This window comes from Hermetia illucens, chromosome 2 (genome assembly GCF_905115235.1).
Source record: "Hermetia illucens chromosome 2, iHerIll2.2.curated.20191125, whole genome shotgun sequence".
Classification (NCBI taxonomy): domain Eukaryota; kingdom Metazoa; phylum Arthropoda; class Insecta; order Diptera; family Stratiomyidae; genus Hermetia; species Hermetia illucens.
Genome location: NC_051850.1, coordinates 108,014,871 through 108,036,359, shown reverse-complemented (window position 1 = coordinate 108,036,359; position 21,489 = coordinate 108,014,871). Strand labels below are relative to the sequence as shown.

The following is a 21,489-nucleotide window of genomic DNA, read 5'->3' as shown; positions in this document are numbered from 1 at the left end:
ATTGCAAGAGAGATGGTACTGCGATAATGAAAACTCACTAGTTAATATGGACCTGACCATCGAAGTTTATGGAAAACGATTGAAAGGCTGACCTAAAGAATCATGACATGGCGCAATAGATGGAGATTTGAGAAAAATCGCCATCTAGACAAGTCAGTCGCCTTACCGTACCAGATAAAAGCTCAAGAAGAAGAAGAAGAATCAACTTGTATTGCTTCATAATGCTAAACTATTAATAGAAAAATGATATTTAAAGGTTTCTTATACAAACGATCTAGTGTAAATAGATGTATATATAAAAGGTACTGATTCTAAAAAGTTTTCCGGTGTTCGTTTTTCAAAACTTCAATTGCGTGAGACAACTTTTTATTTTTATCATAAAATATTCACTACTTGTTCTCGCCTCAGTCATAAGAAACTGATAAGCACTTATTGGTATAGCCTTGAGCTCTTTCAATGATGCAATCTTTCTTCCGTTGCATCTCCGCCTTTGGTGGTTCTCTTTAGCTTGATACACATGAAAAAGTCGCAAAGGGCCAAATCCGGTGAATATGGTAAGTGCAACCAGGTGCGTTATGGTGATGGAAAATCAATGAACTGTTTCTCACTTCTGAGCATTTTTTCGTATTCTTTCACGCAAACGACATGCAATTTCAAAGTAATATTCCTTGTTAGCTTCCACGTCATCGGTATATATCCATGATTCATCACCAGCTCCTGAGCGATATCTTTTTGGTCAAAATTGAGAAATTTCGGAACAAACTTTCCTGACAAACGTCGTCTTATGTCCAAAATATCTGTTGACGTTAGTTGGCATAAACCAAACGACAATTCTTCAACCCTAATTTCTTTACTTTTTCAATGTTTGCATCAATTGTTAACGCGCTGGAGCGTCCAAGGCAAACTTTAATGGCAAGGAGATCCAGAGTAATGGCTATTCTCTAGTATATTTGGTTTATAGTCCATAATCCAATGTACTTTGTTGAGAACAAGTATTTCTCTTAAAAAAGCATATTTGCCCATCTTTGAGTCTACGACGACGCAGTGCTTGAGAGTGTGGAGCGCCGGTTTTGTGCTTGGCTTATGTCGTTAGAAATTGAACTGAGAGAGAGAAAAAAGCAATGATAATAACAATTTGTGGTTGCGATTGGGTAGCTTCTGTGAATATCCCCCGGACCCACAGTATATCTAATAGGGAGAATCCACAGTCAGTGGACCGGGCTTGCGAATGTATTGGGGAAGCTTATCCAGACAAATCGTAGGTCCTTAACTGGCACTATCTACATGTGATTTAGGGTCTACGATGAGTATGGATAAGCTTCCCAATATATTCGCAAGTTCGGCTCGTTGAGTGTGGGTACTACTTACTAGATGTACTGTGCCCTGACTTAGTGCTCTTTTGTGCATGTACCTAAAAGTGATGACCGACATAAAGACCAATTGCAGAAACTAGCTATAGTGGATGATACCCAATATTGGAGGTCCGAGATACAGCCGCAGTTTACTTGTAGGTAGAGTGGTTTGCTCTAGGCTTTTATATGTACCACAAGTCTTTGAGACACCATTGAGATGAGAGCAATTGGGGGACGGTTAACATGATATAGCACTTAGTGATGTCTTCGGGGCAACCGAACCGAACGAGCTAGCGTGTGCTACTATAGCAATGTTCGCGGTGGTTTTATGGCAACTGAAGTGCGAAAAGAATAAAAGGATACAGAATACCGAAAGGGTAAAGCAAAAGTCGCAACAACTGTGGAATGACTCTCTGGATCCCTATAATCCGTATTGAGAAAGGGATTTAGTAAGGATGCAGCGAAATTAACTAGTTTAACTGGTTTTTCTTAGAGAAGAGAAGCTTGGAAGATTCTCTACAAGTCAACATAATTTCGCAAAATATTATGGTAGAAATATTGTAAGTTGGAGAAAAACTGGTGCGCAAGCGGCCAAGGAAGAATAAGAAAATGAGGGTGGTTTTAGTGGGTGAGAATCCCACACAAATTGCATCGTGGCGAAGCAGCTATACATGCTCCGGAGGCCTATCAGTTACGTTTGGATAGTCAACAATTAACCGCCTGCCGGAACATGTGGTCCGACTGTTCATCTAGATAGTGAGCGTTTTGTTCACCATATAAATTTTATGTTCAAAGCTTCGGTGGCCAGGGTTCAATTGTTGTCGTCCGGCTTTCCGGTACGTGTTTGGAGTTTTCAGTACAAGGGACGGCCGGATGGATTGTGGATTGCACAGGCGTAACTGACAAGATCCCGAATCGTGTATGGCTTAAGATTTCCACTTCCAGCCACAAAAAAAAAAAAATATATAAAAACAGACACATAGCAAATGAAGACAAAAAAAATAACAGAACCTTTACAAATCATTGCGAAACCATCCAGCAAATATCGACGCTAAGGGAACCACGACGCAATACATTTGAAAGATTTTCGCACGTGTGATACGTTTCCAAGCTAACATATACCAGAGCATTTGCGAATGAAGCCGCAGTTCCTAGCACCATTTTCTTCATTCATAAGGATGTGGGATGTACATAGGTGACCCCGTTTAAACTCTTTTTAATTTTTTTCAAATTTTCTCACCTATTGCATTAGTTTATCACGATGCATCTGCTGACGAATTGTTATCTATACAAATAGACCTAGTATACAGCTACGCCCAGATATCAGGCTTATGCACACATGCACACAAATTTGATGGATTAATCAGGATTACCTAATTAATTAATGAGAATCATCTGGCATCAACATATTAGGCTCTGTTTGCATACTTTCGGAGATATTTATTTAGTCCTTCTCTTTCCCTTATCGTCGAGAATACTCAACAAAAATATTATCAGCAGTTAAAATTACGTATTTCCGAAGAAAAATCAATAATTTTCCCTCCTTGTCTAGAATGTTCCACTTGATTGATTTGGACTTGATTCAATCAAATAGCAACAAAAAAACGTAATAGTGCAACGCCATTGGATTTGAGTCCTGATATATGTATAGCGGTCTGCATGGGATATAGTGACGAGTCCAATATTTTATTTATTCGACATATACATTTATATGCATACGTACATATGTACATGTGCATGTTCAGATTTAAAATTTAATAGGCATAAAATGTCAAATAGGAATATTTATGTTTCCCTGGAGTATAGTGCGGCATAAATGCATTGAGGTAGGAAAAAAGGAAGCCAACATGGCTACTATGTATAAGCATATCCTAAAATACGTTCATGTACCGAATAAACGTAACTAACACTCAAACATATTCGGGAAGGAAAACCCTCATGGTTGCACATAAAAGCACATCGTCGACATCGTCAGCAGCCTCAGACAACATATACAACTGACCCGACAGATGTGCACCACTTTTCAATGAAACCGAAATTCTCCAGCTTTTTTGTGCATGTTTCCTCTCTGACGAAGGCAATAACAATAACAACGACCTCGGATGAGCCTGGAGCCTGTTTGATATACTTTCTACATAGAAACAGAATTTTGGGATGAATGCAATTGGGAACTGAATGCAAGATACCATAACGAATTTTCTGGATGTAATAGAAAAAATCCTGAGCAAGCATATGCAGTGGATGCATGAAACTGTACTTCTAGGATGCTGATATCACTCAGATGCGTTTATCATTCCTGTCTTGGCGGCCATCATGATTCAGGGATAATGGCGGATCAATTTTGATTTCATTCAATTCCGAAGTGAAGTGGTATGAATGCAAATTTTGAGTAGATAATGAATTCTGAGACGGGAAAGGATCAGGAATTCGAAGAGTAACAATTATTTTCCGAGACAGTTATTTTCCACGTAAAATTTATGCATTTTGTAATAGTTCTTTCATGCGAAGTTTTCCCATGGTTCAGCAACAGAATGAATTTAAATGAGGCTGTCGGTTATTTCAAGTGCTTCCCACAAGACTTTATGAAACAATTGCGGGCATGACTTTATTCCACTTTATTGAACAATCCAAAGGTGAAAAACCTGCGAAATAATATAAAACAAAGAAGAAGAACAAAGACACTGCACTTAAGAAGACCAATGGCACTAAGGTGCAATTGATTTGTCAATATGCAATTCTACAAGGACGACGTAATATTCGGCTGGAGTACCCCATTCGCTTTTTATTGAACTTCACTAGATGGATCTCTTTAGGGGTAGCGGTGTCCTGGAGGATACCTATTTCGTTGGATAAGTTAACAACCGATGGTGTATAGCATATAGAGACGGAAAGAATATTTACAATTACATCCTTTTTCAGACCTCGTGTTCATTTCCTCGCTGTGGCATTTGGTAGCTTACATACTATATCATTACGTGTTGCTAGGCGGCGAATTAGGGCTATCATCAACATGAACTCGGCGCAATTAGAACCGGCAAAAATACTTTGACGATTAGCTCGGAGAAACAAAAAAAAACCACAGATAAACGGCCCAAATAAGAGGCTTCTTGCGCTGGCATCTTACGAATGAAAAATTTGACATATCTCTTTTACCGTAGCCTCATAGGAGGAGCAAGAGAAGGGGCGAAAGGGGAAAGAGAAGGAGCAAGAGGAGGGAGAAGCAAAGGAATAATAGGAAAAAGAAACAGAACAAAAGGAAGAGGGGGAAATCCCTCAAATTGGAGGCAGATTTTTAAAAAAATATATTACAACTCGTTAAATGCAATACTCAAAGCCGCTGAAAACCAATCAAAAAAGAATCTAAACATTCCTCGAAATAAAAACGAAGTAAAGAAAATCAAGGAAAATAATATTAAATACACAAAAAGGAAATTTGGAAAGAAACTCCAACCATTTTGGAAACCGGAAAATCAGGGCTTCAAGTATGAAAACTTTTGTGTATTTCTTGCCTAAGAATATTTCGGTGCAGGATTATCCCGTTGTACGTAACTAGTAGTTCATAAATATAATATGTCAGACTGTTCACTTTTATCTGCTACCAACATTTTATACTGCCTTGTGGTAAAAAAAGTTACACGAAATAAACAACTTTGACCTACTATAATTTTATTAATAGTTGTACGGTTCCCATCAAACCAGTAGTTCGTCGGTTTATGCTTCTGCAAAGCTTCCATATACATTTAAGGGGGTTATCTAGAAAAGCTCGAAAATATATAATGCATATTACTAACTTAATTTGACCAGAGATAGGAATAAGATACATTTTTGAGGCCAAGATTTTACATAAGGACACACTTATAACTTTTTTTCAGAAAGGGTGGATAATTTCTGAGAATGAGTATAGTATCATTTCAAGGTTTTATTTTTTAATCGGTTACTCTCTCACGCTTTGCAACCGATTAAAATATTAACTAAGACATTTAATTTAATATGCCACATTGGTTTATTCAGAGAAAAAAAATTAAATCCACTATTCGCTTGAATGGAGACCCCTTAAACTTCCCACAAAATTGTATCTTATTGCATACGTGGAAATTTAGATTTGCATGGATCCATGAAATTCCATCTCAGTAGGTCTACCCATAGACGAGAAAAGTGCGTCCAACGTACAGAGAGGTGGAAGATCCCCCTCCCTCCTCGTTGTCATGGTAAGAAATTGCTTATAGTCCTAGCTAAGTTTATTATCTCTAAATGCAACGAGGAGATACTATGCTGAAGAATTAAAAAAATAAACCCGTCCGAATGATATCTAGACGACATAGAAAGAAAATTGATTTCCTACCGAAATACTTCCTGGGGATGAAAGAATTGGTGAGCGATAACGAAGGCGAGTCGAAGTGCGAAATCGCAAGTGGTTTCACTACACAGCTCCAACAAAAAGTCCAGTAGCGTTTCAATGGTAAAACTTAGTAACCCTTCTCCTGATCTCAAACAGACATACAATTGCACAGGTGGAGGCCGTCATAATCTTCAGAGTATAGACGTAAGGACAAATACCCTAGATGTTTAGCTGCACTGCTTCTAGATATTTCTTCAAAATGCTGATAATTCTAAGAAAGACACAAGATAAATTAAAGATATTCTTTGTCCATTCTATAATGAATCCAATGAATGAGCGGAATCCACGGAATATTTTCTATGCTAATGTGGTAGCAGGTACTGTACCCTGTTCATTGATTTGCTCGTTCATCTCTAGAGTGTCTGGGAATCCAGAGGAAGGACACCTTAAGCAAATTGGTCGGCCACTAACTAAGGGTTTGGTAGTAACTGGCTTGTTCCTATATTTCATTTGGCAGTCTAATACTCAAGCAGAGTCGTTATTGTACAAAAGAAAGGCGGTGGACCGGAAATTTATATTATTATAGCCAGCGATAGCGATATTCTTTACCGCTGAGTGATGACACATTTGATAAATACCGCGGGAACTAACTGCCAGGAGACTTTTAGCGTGCCGAGGTTTGCTTAAAAAGCAATTATATTATCTAGTTTTGGGGAGACGCGATAAAAAAGAAGTATTTCTTCGTCTGAATAGGATCAAATTTTGCGAGAAAGCAGAATTTCCAGATTGAAAATCGAACTACAACAAAGATTACCTACATAAATATTTTCAGTCACTATATTTGCCATCACTGATTTTGCGCAATGAAATCAGAGAATGAGGAAATTGGAACCATGCGTAACATTTTCAGGACTAAACATATAAGGAAGAAGTTTTATTGAAATCTTTAGATTGCTGAAAAAAATATAAAGAAGGCTACTATGCAACCTTACTTGCAAAGGAAGACTTTAAGCCAGTGTTTTACAGTCCAGAGAGAAGATGAATGATAGAGTCAGTGATTGAAAACTGCGACTTCTGTTCGTCTATAGAAAAGTAAGCAAGCAAGGATAATGCAGCCCGCTACCCAAGGAGAGTGCGTTGGTTGAACTTGGATCACTTGGATCACATTCTCTCTACGACGCTAGTTCATGAACAGCCAAATTCACCACATCAAGTAAGAAAATCGTGAAGCACTCAAAGGATGCCATTTTAACAAACCAGCATAAATAATTTCTGAACCAAGAATATCCTCGCGACAAATAGTATTATTAATTTACTTGTTACTATCGGTCTCCCATGAGTCAGAGGTCAAGTCAAAAGAATTAATAGAATTTTCGCATCATTTTAGGGAAAATTTCAAGCGAGCGCATTGGTACAAATATAAAGCAACTTCTCAGAGATTCAGGACTCAACTTACAATTGCAACCTTATCAGGATCGATTGACCTTCTCACTAGCGTCAAGATAAGACGCAGTTGCGATCGTGGAATTACTGAGCGAGGATCTGATTCAAAAGTTGGAGGATAGCCCTGAAGGATAGTTAGATGAGCCAGAACTGCAGACCGCATGATTCAGGACGGTTTAATAGTCATTAACGTCCAATGGCTGCGAATACGTTGCCATGAAGAAAAAATAATTCCGATCAGAACTCAAATTGAAGAAAACGCTCTTGGGTCCGAGCTGCGTTGTCAGATGGAAAAATGGGTAATTCCAAGTGCTTCGAAAGGGATATACTTGCGCAGAACTCATCATATCTTAGATTGAAGGATATTCTTTATCCGAGGCGAACGAGCCTTCAGGATGGCCGAATGTGGAAAGATTCGAATTTAACCTTTCCAAGTGGCACTGTTTGGGGGAAAGAGAGGCGAAGAGACGGTAGAAAAATGGGCGGCGACAAATTAGGAAAGATCACTGCGGTGTTTCAACGTGAAATTGTCTGTACAAGTTTGGTTTGCTCTTCAATTTTCAAATAATCGCCACTTGATAGTTTCCGTGACTATTATTTTTACAAATATTGTGATTTTATATTGAAAAGGGCAAGGGTAGTCCTGCTTTTCGACACTACAACCGCACAAAGGACACCAGGTTCAGCAGAGCTAGAGGAGTATATCAGTATATTCACTGACTTACCAATTCTCAGTTTTTTTTTTGGCTTTTTCACAACGTATCCCTACCCAATATAATAGCTCCCTATTCTAACATAGGACACGGTTTCTACTCTAATATCAATGCGCCCATTAATAGCACAAAATTATTCACACACATTTATCAAGATATCTATATATGTTCTAACTACGGTTTTCACCAAATTGCCATCGTAATCTCCGCTAATTGTCTCGATTTAAAAATTGCTGCAAAGCAATTGTGAACATTAGAGGAACGACATGCTCAAAGTACATGCAAGTACATTGCGGGCACAGAAATCTTCCAGCTCGAGCACAGATTCAGTGTTTAAGAGAAAATGTAAAGCGTTATGAATTTTTTCAATTTAGATTCAGCACTTGCAGGCAACAAAAGTGATGGAATAATGATAGGGAATTGTCAAGTGTAATGGGTTTATCTTCGTTTAATCCCTGAAATATAATTTATCTTCTGTTTTTAATGGATACATTTTATACGCTTGAGGGCAAAATTTTTCGTTGGAGGAGTCGTCACCGAGTGACATAAAGTAGACTGTTTGACACCTTTGAGGACAATTTTGGATATTACTTATAAAAGATATTCACCAAGAAGAGTTTATCCATGTTCTTAAGTTTGGAAAAATGAAATTTCGTTTGCGCCATAGAAGTCAGATGAATAAACGATGGAAAGATGAAATTGAAAAATGTATGGTTTGCTAGGTCAGGCTTCTCTAAATTGAAACGAACAATATAATCTAAAGTTTTTAGCGGTCGAGTTTTTTTTTTTGAGATTTAGGGTAATTTGATTGTTTCAGTTTTTTTTGGTTGCGTCATTTCAAACCAACGTTTCTGTTTTCTTTATCTAATATCTAACATCCAGGTAGTGGGTACTAGTTCTGTTTAGTGAGAGGATCAACGCAAGCAGCATGAATAGGAAATCACTACCTCTGGCCGAACTGGTCACTATTAGTTTCCACTAGGAAGTGACGACTCTTACTCATCAGTTTTGCCCAAATTTCTGTCATTTTCAAACAACCCTCTTGTTGATCCTTAACAACAACAATGGTTTATGGGCCGATAGACATCTGTCCTAGATTTAGTTGACAAATAGCAAAAGCAAAACTCAACAGAAATGGAAAAGATCTAATTAAAAATACTACGGTTGCGACTACATCTAATTAGCACCTATTAAACATAGTTACGACCCCTGGCCTGTAATGCAACTTAATTCAAAAGAAATAAATGTAACAAAATGCTTTAAACTCTGTTGAATCAGTCTAGAAGCAAAGTCGCACTATTCTCCTCAACAAATGTATCGTGGAACTCCACAACAGTTCCATACAAAACTTTACTGCAACCATATTGCGTCCATTTGTTGTTATAAACACATTTTATTGCCATTATCATGCTTTGTACTTTTATTAGTACAACACGCTTATTCGAATACGTTGGCCTCGAGCTCGATAGCTCCAGCGAAAGTCGTCGGTTTTTGCAGGGAAGGTCAAGAAGTGATGTTGGCGATAGTACCGCACTCCCTCGCGCTGCATCTAATTCATGGGAACAGTTCTAATTCGTGATTAACAACATGCCCGTCATTATGCTTCCACTTCTCTATTTACTTTCCATTTCCGATTTTCATCTTAGGATTAAGTCAATTTGTACACCGAACAGAAGCAAAAGGTCATTTGGGCTTTTCCTGTTTTAGACTCATTGACGACAAAATTGTGCTCGTATTGTTGCATGGTAGTCGCCTGTTAACTGCCTGCGCGGGAATGCATTTGAGATTTGTAGACGCGAATTAATTTTAGTTTTGAATCTAGTGACGAATGTGTTTGTGGTAGGAGAGATTGATGATGATTGTAATTGGTGCACATTGACTACTTTAAGAGGTTCCAGGAAATAGCCTCACTAAAAATTATGTAATTTGAACAGGAGTCTTCGGATTGAAAGTTTTAATTAGATAGAAATTGGGCTGCGCTGGCTTTATAACGCTAAGCAGAAAATAATTTAGTTTAGAAAAATGGATTGTAAATGGCAAATATGGTGTAAAAATATCGAATTCCTCTATTCGATTGGAGCAACTACTATATATTTTGAAGACAGATTTTAAAGGACATGTACATGTAACGTATTACGACCTGATTAAGGTGGAGACAACAGACATCTAGCTAAATCAAAATGGACTAAAATTTGGCAAACTCAGAAAGAAAGACCGTAGATGGGCATTTAATGTGAGTACCTGCCGTATAGGCATAATCCCACGGTCCTTTTCGGACACGGATTGATGACTACAAGCAGAGCCTCACAAATTTTTCCATGAAATATAACGGTAAAAGACCTTAAATTTAATAAACTGACTCGAAAACTCCATTTAATGACATTTAGCATGACCAAGGATTAGTGCTCTCGAAACCTTATCGATAAACAACCGCGAAAGTTCAAGTAACTAAAAGGTAAACCTGATGAATGGTGAAAAGCAATAAGACGGAGATGCTTTTTATCAATGACAGCGTCTTGAGGTCAACACCAAAATAAAAAAACTCCATATCAGTTTATCTGCCATCTTTGCAAATGGATCGTGCATACACACAACGACCAGCGTAGAACCAAGCATCAATTGAGAAACGACAGCGGTTTTTGTAGATTCAACCAATAATATCACGCAGATGCTCTCAAGTACCTTCTGCCTTCTAGAGCCAAACACAGCCCTGTCAGCAGCATGATTTCACTTCTTGAAGTAGCAGAACTAAAGAGCTCGAATGAATCAAGGTCTTTAGTGTGATGAATGAAAAGAAGTCATGAAAAATCCAAAAAACTCTGCATACCAGGAATGAACCCTCTGTCAGCTAGTTAAAAATGAAAGAATTCGAAATTGCTCTGAAGGACGGAAAAGCAGACATGTGGAAACCTGGCAAAATCGCGGTACTTTGGGTACATTTAGAATTGTACTTCTTGAATTTTGAGAGAAATCTAGTCGAGGTCAATACTTGTTACCACGAACGTTGACCGCGGACACAAGCGAAAGATGCAAGAAATGGAGCTGAAGTCGACAAAACAAGGTACGGATTGCTTCGACACGTATATTGAAAGTAGCAAACAGGAAATTCGATAACCAGTAGGGAAACCGAGCAGTACAACACTTTAGTTGGTTCATAGTAGATTCAAAATTCAAATTTTTCAAATTCGGGTAAATACACTGAATTTGGTAGAGTCCTTTTGTCGAAATAAAATTTTCCTGTTCATTATTACCTGGCATATCTTAACAGCTTTAACATTTTTTCATCGACTTTAAGGCCACCTATGATAGTATAGCCAGGGTAAAATTGTACACGGCCATGAGAGAATTCGATATCCCGACAAAATTGATAGTACTGATTGGGCTGACCCTAACCAATGTGCAGGATCACTCTCGAGGCCATTCGAAATCAACGGTCTAAGACAAGGAGGGACATCATGCGTCCCTTTAACCTGACCCTGAAAAAAGTGATTTGTGCTGGCACGATCTCCTTAAGTCCGCCCAACTACTGAACTATGTGACGATATCGACATCATGGGAAGAATGACCCGAGATATACAAAATGCCTTCATCCAGATAGAGCAGGCGGCGCGAGACCTTGGACTGCACATCAACGAAAGCAGGTGCTGTGGATAATGAAATTCGTGATGGTATCCGGAGTTCGCTGTATATACTTTTGCATAGATGAAACACAGTATATCAGAGTGATTCAGTATTTGACATTCTGACCAAAGTACTGTGAAGAGATCAATACTTCCATTTACGACTAACGATGAGAGTGCACAGAAAGTCAGCACCTGAAAATGATCTAACGATTCCTGCTTACATTTTATCTGTTCGTCCATTAGTCACACACTTCTCTCGAGGGTGGCTACATCTATTGCCACGAAATTCAATAGGCATGTCCGAACTGTGAAATTTCATTTATACTATACAATGAATTATTAGCATTTATAAAAATGAAAACGGGGGTGTGAGGGTGAAACGGTCTTAGTCACTAATTTACGAAGCAAGTCTTACATTTGACGAAGGTTGAAAAATAGAGAAGTAATGCGTCAAAAACTGCACACTCGATTTAGGACAGGATAGAAGCTACCAATTAAAAAAAACTAAAAAGAAACATGATGGTGCCCTTACGTAAAATTTAGGTCTCAAAATAAAATTAAATTAAAAAAAAAATTGCATGACAATGTCTGAACAATTGAAGTTAAAAATAATACATAACAACACTTTGTAAATTCACCCCTATACACCCTTAAATTCAGACAGACAGACAGTCAAAATTTTGCTGTCAGATCATCAGATAGTGCACCATATTGGAAAGGATGGTGGAAATGCCACTATCATTTCGCACGTTATAGTCGGTCATTATTGTCTCTTTTGTTCAAATTTGCTGCACATTAAGACATCATAAAATATCAGTATTATATTAAAGTGATTACTTCAGGGACTCCTGTTTTTCTTGGGAGTAGGATGAGTGGATCCAATTACGCACAGAAGGCTGGAATCCCGCAACAGTACGCTTTCAGACTACAAACTAAATACCGCCATATCATCAGCAAAACAACTTGGAACTATTTGACAATTAGTTCGAGTTAGCCCTCCCGCTCTCCCGGCTGCGGGAGCCTTCGAGTCAGGGAATTCCTTTCACCGAAGGCTCAGAGGAGGGGGGGGGCAGAGGAGGAGGAGAAAGGGAGTTATTAGTTCTGGGAACCCGTTGCCATCTTATCTCTCCGCCAGTCGAGCTCAATCTTCATTGGCAACAAAGCAATTTTAAACGTTTCATTCTATTTCCAACCATTGGCTTCAATTCGTAATAAACGCTCAGACCAACTTTAAATTGCGGGATTTTCTTTATTCATATTTGGCCTTCCAATGGTCCTAAATAGAAATGGAAATCCTAGACTTATTTATGTCTAGGATTTCCATTTCTATTTAGGACTGCACTAGTCGGGAAAACCCAATAAAACTAAAAGCAAACTAATTGAACTATGGATAAAGTCATGTATCGTCCTGTGGGAGTACTGAATGGTTTTTATTAAAGTGACAACTTCGGATATTTTTAACCTAAACTTAGCCATAGAAATTTCGATGGGTCCTATTTCGCAATTTCCACATTTAAAAGACAAACGAATTAAAATTCCACAGAATTTAAAGACTATTAATTTCAAACACGCTGCACCATCTCTCCTTCAAACCCCCACCGTTAGAATGTACATCGCGCAAAAATTGATTTCGTTTTATACCCTCTCCATAATTTAAACTCCCTGTTTTTTCCGCGTTCGTCCTTATCTTAATTGCAAATTGGTGCCAATGATTTTAATTGAGAAAATTGCCGTAAAACCAAAGGGTTTTTTTCTCCTTTTACAGAGAAATTCCACCCCTTTTCGACGACGAACTGAGAACCCTCTGTACAAATTATCCAAAAAATTTCATTTTATTAAATATCTTGTTAATTTCCATCTTTTTTCTTCCAGCTCTTTGTTTTTTTTTTGTAGAAGGAAGAAGGACAGAAAGTCTTGGTAGATGATGTTTTGATACATCAAATCAGATCTCTTTAGTTCTACGGACGGCTCCCGCGGTTGATTCTCAATCTAATATATATTTTTAGGCACTTAATTGACCCATCATTGAAGCACAAGGTACAAGACGGAGGTACAGTCTCCTAGCTTTTTAAAATTTCCAAATAAGACTTTGTGGAGGATGGCGTTAAATGAAGAAATATGAAAAAGGGAAGGAAAGAAGCGAAAATGTTTTTTTTTTGTGTGTTGAATGGACAATTGAATGAAACGAAGTCAATCACCCATTCTACTGCAAATTATCTTAGTTTCGAAGATGAGTTGGGGAGGCGGAAATTTCTACCACGGAAAATTTTAATGCAGTGATTTAGTTAGGTGAAGGTGTATTGGATAGGATACATGGAAGGACCCTGAATATAAATTAGATTATGTCTCTTAACTCTAAAACTTTTCCAAGGCCTTAATGAAATTACCTACAAGTTTATCTAATCTTGTAATTTTATATGAAAACTCACCTAAGGTAAACGAGCCGCAATAGTTTAGTCGGCCTTTGAAAAGATTATGCTTTAATTTAGTTGATGGGTAAAAGAAAACGATTTATTGGTTGTCTTTGTCGCACATATTGTGGGTATATATAAGCTAGAAAAATTATATGATAATAATGCTTTTGTATGAAATCTATGACCTAAATTGCGTTCTGGAAATTTATTGAATAACTCCCTAAGTTCCACATAGAAGTAAATGTAAACTTTCGTGTAAATCCTGCTACAATTAACAAGTTCAGGAAAAGCACCGTCGCTGCCCTCATCTAATAATAATGAACTTCAAATACCGGGCAACTAGATAACTTCTCTCACGGGAATATATGTATAACCAAAATTGGAAAATGTCCTGTAATAAAAATGGAAACGGGCGTCGGAAGATGTATCCAAATAATATTTAAACGGAAAAGGAACTGAAAGCCCAAGTTGTTTGGGAACCCATCGAAAATTAGCAAGAAGGTACATAAAATATGGAGACTAACTACCAAAAAGTAACTAAGGTTTGAGAAAGGTAAATCTTCCATACCCCATAAGTAGTGAGGGAGAAGAGGAGGAACCGAGAAAGACACAAAATAGCTTGTTTACAATTTATAGTTTCTACAGAAGGGTTTTGATTGAGGAGCTTCCCAAGGGTAAAGGTCCCATTCAGTGCCCAGCAACTCGGTCACATCAAGAATTACTGTACTTTGCTGTGATCTGCTTACTGCTTTTAAGTTTGAACTATAGGATCATCTTAAACTGCAGACATTGGCCTATTCAGAAATCAAAGAATTGAAGATTCAAAGCCGTAATGAAGTCGATATCCTACATACCGTGGAAACGCACATGATGGATAAAAACAATTGTACAATACTGGGGTGAAATTTTATGATACTATGTACACTGGTGTGAATGGTCATGGGGGCATTGGCATTTTAACGAAAAACAGAAAACAGAAAGCGTCAATGATCGAGGATTTCATTATGAACTATGTGTAAGGCACTTATGTATAACATTATCTCGGTGGCCTGAATTGATCTGAATTCCGTCCATTCAGGAATTTTACTATTATTCTCGAATGTTTACACTAGCATTTGGAAGCTGACGTCAAAAGAAATGCTTGGCTTAAATACCGTTAGACCGTTTGAAAATTAGGGATTGATACCGCAAATGGGACGCTTAGCACGAACGATTTCCTTTGCGACGAATTAGATGTGGGTGGTAACAATGTAGATTAGAGGGAGATACTTGCAATGGAGTTATTAAAAGCTGAGGAAGATGACTTCAAACATCTTCTTGAAAGTTTGGCCAATGCCCCACCCTCATATTTCAAATGAATCGCTAAGATGAACAGTAAACACGTCGGGAAACCGGAAGCTGGGCGCTTCAGGTATGAAAGGTTTTGTTTGTTTCTCCTGTGAGTATATTTGAGTGTAGAACTATCTCATTTGTACGTAGTCCGTTAAGAATATGCATTTAGCATATCAGATTTAGTACTTCGGGTTGTAAATTTACTCGGTAAAGACAATTTTGAGCTACTGTAACTTTTAAAAAAAGTCAAGCGACGACGGCTTTACGGTTTCTTACTAGGGCAGAGGCAAATCGTCAGACGCTGCCTCACCTCTGCCCTGGGAGCAGCGTGACCGTAGCGGCTCGCAGATGTTGAATGCTCATTTATATAATTCGTAGAACACGACATGCCTACGAATTATATTGAGCGCAAATCCGCCTTATTGACCAGAGCTTGGCCAGAGCTGTAACTTTGTTACTAATAGTATTATTTTGATCAAACTTGGAGCTAATATGCGTCATATTATATTTTATACTACTACCAACTTTTATAACTCTGAGATAAACTTAAGGGGGGTTTTACTCAATTTTCCCAAAAATATGGTAATATACTATTACTAACTTAATTTGAACAGATATCGATATGGAGAGTATTTTGAGGCCTGGGCACCATATAGAAGCAGCTTCATTTCATTTTTTCCAGAATTTTCGGTTGGGTAATTTCTGAGAAATCATCACTTTACACCCCTCACACTCCCCACCTTCTTAACAAATCTCAAAACTAAAATCGACTTCCAAAAGTACTAACCGAGACCTTTCATTTGATACCCCACATGACTATATTTGGTGAAAGAAAATTGCACACCCCCCTTTTACATGTATGGGGACCCCCCCCCCCCCCCCCTCCCCCCCTAAATCTCAACGTAGGAGGATATCACTCACTGCATGTCTGGGATCCACAGATCCCACCTTCTCACCAAATTTCGTGTCAATCAGTATAGCCGTTTCTGAGAAAAGTGCCTGTGGCAGACAGACAGACGGACAGACAGACAGACAATAAACCGATTTTAATAAGGTTTTGTTTGTGTTTGTGTCTGGGATCCACAGATCCCACCTTCTCACCAAATTTCGTGTCAATCAGTATAGCCGTTTCTGAGAAAAGTGCCTGTGGCAGACAGACAGACGGACAGACAGACAGACAATAAACCGATTTTAATAAGGTTTTGTTTTACAAACAAAACCTTGAAAACAGTACATTGGGAGTCACTAATAAGACGGAAAATTGATCAGTAGTAATACCGAAACAAGTCGGGAAGCGGGAAGCTGGACGCTTCAGGTACGAAAGGTTTTGTGTATTTCTTAGTACGTAGCACGTAATATATCCATATATTATGTGAGAGTATCCACTTTCGGGTGATATTGACTATGACGTCTTCAATTTTCAAACTTTGTAACTTTGTTAGTAATAGTGCGATTTCCACCAAACTTGGTAAGATCATGCTCTATATTATAGCCTATATCACTACAAAATTTCATGGTACTATGATGAACTTAAGGGGGGTTTCTAACCAATTACAAAAAATTGTAGTAATATACTATTAATAACTTTATTTAAACAGATATCGGCATGGAATGTATTATATTTCGGAGCCCAGACACCATATAGCGGCAGCCCCCTGATTTTTTTCAGATTTTTGGGTTGGGTAGTTTCTGAGAATGGCCCCCTTAAAGAAGTGATCACTTTCAACCCCCCGCGCTCCCCACCCTTCCAACGAATGTCAAAACTAAGATCGGCTTTGAAAAGTACTAATTGAGACCTTTAATTTGATACCCCACATGACTATATTTGGTGAAAAACAATTTTACACCCCCCTTTTGCATGTATGGGGACCCCCCTTAAATTCGACGTAAAAGGATGTAATTCACTGTATGCGTGAGCGTTCACAGTTCCCAAGATGTACTTCAACCCAACTAAGCTAATATTGGAGTCAACCAAAAAGTACGGCCAATATCCGGGCTGCATGCGCAGTATGATAGGAGTTCAGTCACGTGAAGATTTTTTACTTCTGCATGGTTGTTTTAGTAGTGTGTTGTTCTTTTTTGTTATTCGGGAGCAAAATACCTGTTTCTGATTGATAAAATCGTCATATCTTTCTGTTAGCACCGCATAAAATCGTGCTCAATGGAGCCAACTCGAAGGATGGAACCTTCGAAATGCGATTATATTGTCTTCCTTGAAAATCGGCAATGCTTGCCTACACTACTTGCATCACTGTTTTTTTCGTTCGTTCGTTTCAGATTAACGATCCACTTTTTCTCTCATTCGGTGAATTAAATGGTTTTCATGTGGATTAACCAGGAATTTTTAGTATATGTCGGCATGATTTTGAGCTTACGGTGAGGCGCTTCTCTACAGTATTTCTTGATCAAAGCAAGAGCGTGGAGATGCCCGATAATTGACCTATGAGATTAGCGGAAAATCTACGGCCACTGCTCGAGGGATTGGTCTCAAAAGCGATGCATAGGACTACGTGCACAGTTTTTGAATTTTTTAAACCAATGTTGTCCTACTGCACTATACACCATATTCACGTCTTGCAATTGGTGTATTCTGTGCGCCGCCTGGGTTGCTTGGAAAACTTTTGGAAATACGGCAAAAAAGTATTTAAATTCTGACTTTTCCCACTTTCTTTTTTTTTTCTTCTGAAATTATTCCATCGCATCGCTTTGGGTTCTGAATAACATATGAAACTGTTGGACAAGTACATTTTCTACTGGTCAAAATAAGTAGTACATTTGAAAGAAGCCAATTTTCCGAACATCACGCAAGCATTTGACAAATACGGTATAATGGGCCCTGCGTACAAAATTAGACGAGTGTCCGCAATGTCTTGGAATCTTATCATACAGACAGAGGATTTATTGCACCACACAACAGCCTCATTTCGCAAGAGGATCATGGATAGAATCAAGGCTGGAGTGCCTCAAGGCAATATACCCGGACCTGTTATATATAAATCTTCCTACTAATAGAGACCTCTTTACCTAGATACTGAGCATATAAGCCCTGAAGTGACATCGCCAAACTTTGAAAATCATCTGAAAAATATTGAACAATACCTGGGAGAGAATATAAGCTTACGAGGCAAAATTATGCCTTTACACATTTTTACGCTTAAGAAACAGGCATGTTTGAATCAATGGTATGGTCTAGCAGTATACTAGAATTAGAATTAGAGCTTGACCTAGAGGAAACAGATTCAAACGGCAAAGTTCCAAATCAACTAGAAATCCGGAACCCTATTCTGGCCATTCAACAGACATTCCAAACTACAAACTACTTACTACCTATGATTTACAAAGCCATTATATGATAACACCGATGGGCCTACAGAATCCAGCTCTGGAATTCTGTGCGTCTACCAAACATCAAAATCCATATCAGAAAAACCATCGACGCCTTGATATGTCAATCACTCAAGTAATTATTGAAATTTGGGAAATTCACATATCAAAGAAGATATTAAGACAGAAAAGCAAAGAACAAAAGAAAATTATTGCTCATATAAGCTCATATAAGCGACTTGTTTGAAACGGGTTCAAATATTTTCGAAACTACAGTACTACAGTCAGCTTATCACAAAAACCGGTCAACCTCTTAATTCCCGCCTTTTCCTTTTTCGACGCTAGATATTGATTCTTGCCAGCAATTATCCCATAATTAATACGAAATTCGGAAAAGCCTGTAGTGATAATATCAACACTCTTCCGTTACATTTGTGTGTTACGGAAAATTTTCCTGATATGGCCAAACTACTCTAATTATGTACTAATTTAACATTCTGCATCGCTGGATGCATTCATGACAAGAAGTATTAAAATTCATGGTTAACGATCGTGCATGTTTCACTGCATCTTGCTCTGTATTTCGCCGATAAAAGTCAATGGGAAAAATTTTCGAGTTTATGCAAAAAAGTTACTTCGACTGCACCTTTCATGTCACTTCTAAAAAACAAACTGAAAAACCTAACATCCACTCATGTCATTTGTTGCTTATTTTTGCATTGCCACTGGCAGTATCTTGAATGTATGATATAAACGAGAGTAAACAAATTCGCAAAAAGATATGGAACGTTCGGCGTCATGCACTTGGTTAAAATGTGTCATTCAGATCGTGCCCATCGATCAGATCCGCTGATTGTGAATGCAGGCGGTACCAAAGCCCAAAGTTACACACGCGATATAAGAGAAAAGTGTTTGAGTGGAAAAAATGTGTTCCAATTGAAAATGAGGGAGAGGAAGCATGACTAAAAAATAACTCAAAAAGACAGGACCAAGGCACAAACAACAACTGAGGTTTTTCAGTGGATCAAGCAGCTAGAAATGAGGGAAAATTATCCTGTTGACCAGAGTTGTTAAGTTTGAAGCAGCTCAGTATAGGGAGTAGATGGATTGCCGAATGATAAATGGAAATCGTTTGAGAATTTCATAGTCAACCCAAAAATGTCTAGCCATCCGCTTTCTTGGAAACCAGGACATGCTATCACCAGAGATTCGATACTTGATCTATTTGATATCATTCTGGAAATCTGTACACTTAATACACGAAAAAACTACATTAGTTTGTCTATAAAATTCTGGCGCAAATGTTATTCAAAACGAATCTTCGGATACGAATGGTAAAATCCTTCAGATCTTTGTTTATTTAATGGTGCCTCCTCTTTGACATCGAAACTACAGACTAAGCACATAAAATATACTATCATCGACAACCCTGTTCGTACAAACCGTCTGGCATAAAAACCGGAGGGAGCAGATGTTTCATATGTAAGGTTTGTTGATGACGCTACTAACGTCGACTGCGATCGATCGTTAACACTCACATTGCCGTTCATTTAGCTGCATGGGTACCTAAAATACACACATGTTCACACATATTCCTTTCTTATCTACTTATCCTTCTTCCGCACATTCCTGACTCTCCAGATCCATTGGAAAAAAAAAAGTAAAATACGATCCTTGCTTTCCCATGTCCACGTTATAAAATACAATAATGTGTATATTGTCTACTTCTGCTGAAGGTCCTCTCTACTATCGTTCCGAAGATACCATTATTCCTGACTGATATGAACGTTTTTATTCTTATTTTGATGAGGTCGTTAGACGGCTCCGAAATATTCCAAAATTCTCGGTTCATATTACTGATCCTACCTGGCGAGTTCATTTTCCTCTCGGTGTCGGCCAACTAGGATATACCGCCAACAGACGTGAGCGAGCGATAGTTTAATGAACTCTACAGGGAAGAGGATTTTCAAGATTCTGTCGATTACCCGAAGGATCAGGACAATGAAAAATGGCAGGATATTAAGGTTTTTTCTCATTGTGGAAGATAAGTTCGGGCCGGCTGCTACCTTTGCTGTTGGGATGATCTGTTGCTTCATGAATCATGAATCGTATCCAATTTATGTTATTTTCCCAAACTATTGTTCGTTAGGTGTATTGTTTGTTGGGAGAAATGAAAATACTATTTTATACGTATGCGTATATGTACAGCGAAGTTTGTTTATATGGTGAGTTACAAAGGCATGCGTATTGCATACCTGCCGATTGCCATATGGTGTGATTAGTGAATTTATTAATTCCTTGGGATTGATCATATTTCCATGGATGAGTGATGGAAATGGTTTAATGTTTACTTTCCGGTTTATGAACATGGGAAAAGTCAACGATAGACTTTTACGATTATGATTGATTTTTCAAAGTCTGGGATGGTTTATGATGCCTCCTGTATCTTGTTCGAAATTGTTGCTTTATTTCTAATAAGACCACACCACAAAACCGATGAAACTTTGGAAAAAATTACCCCATATCGTCCAGATGACAAAGAGAAAGTTTCAGTTTACTCCGGGTGCTAACGGATGAAGAAAACCAAGAGCGCAAAAGGACATTTGACCGGCCTATGTAGTCAAAAAATCCCCAATTCACAAAGCACACTAATTCGAAATTATGATTCAGCACTTACCTTTTTATCCGTTAGTTTTTCACATCGTCTCTGCTTACAGATTTGATGACTTTTGTCGTTACGACATGGTGCACAGTCGCCACAATTATCTTTCTTTTGGCAACCTATGCACTCACCGCAACGTTTCCGCTTTTTTTTCGTCTAAATTATAAAGAAACATAAATTTAGCTTCTAATAAACAAATCGAAATATTTTTGGCCATAAAAAGATGAAGCAGTCGATAGGTTAATCTTATATTTCTATTAAACTTCAAATTACACTACACTACACTT

The 21,489-nt window shown here is 38.1% G+C and overlaps 1 protein-coding gene across 1 annotated transcript in view; it reads right to left on the bottom strand.

The window, feature by feature from the left end:
• Positions 1 to 21,489, bottom strand: part of LOC119649277 (DNA N6-methyl adenine demethylase) — a 394,633-nt gene that overhangs the window by 325,920 nt on the left and 47,224 nt on the right. The window contains exon 3 of the mRNA XM_038051364.1: positions 21,218 to 21,358. Within this exon, the coding sequence (XP_037907292.1) occupies positions 21,218 to 21,358 (141 nt within the window). The remainder of the gene's footprint in view (positions 1 to 21,217; positions 21,359 to 21,489) is intronic.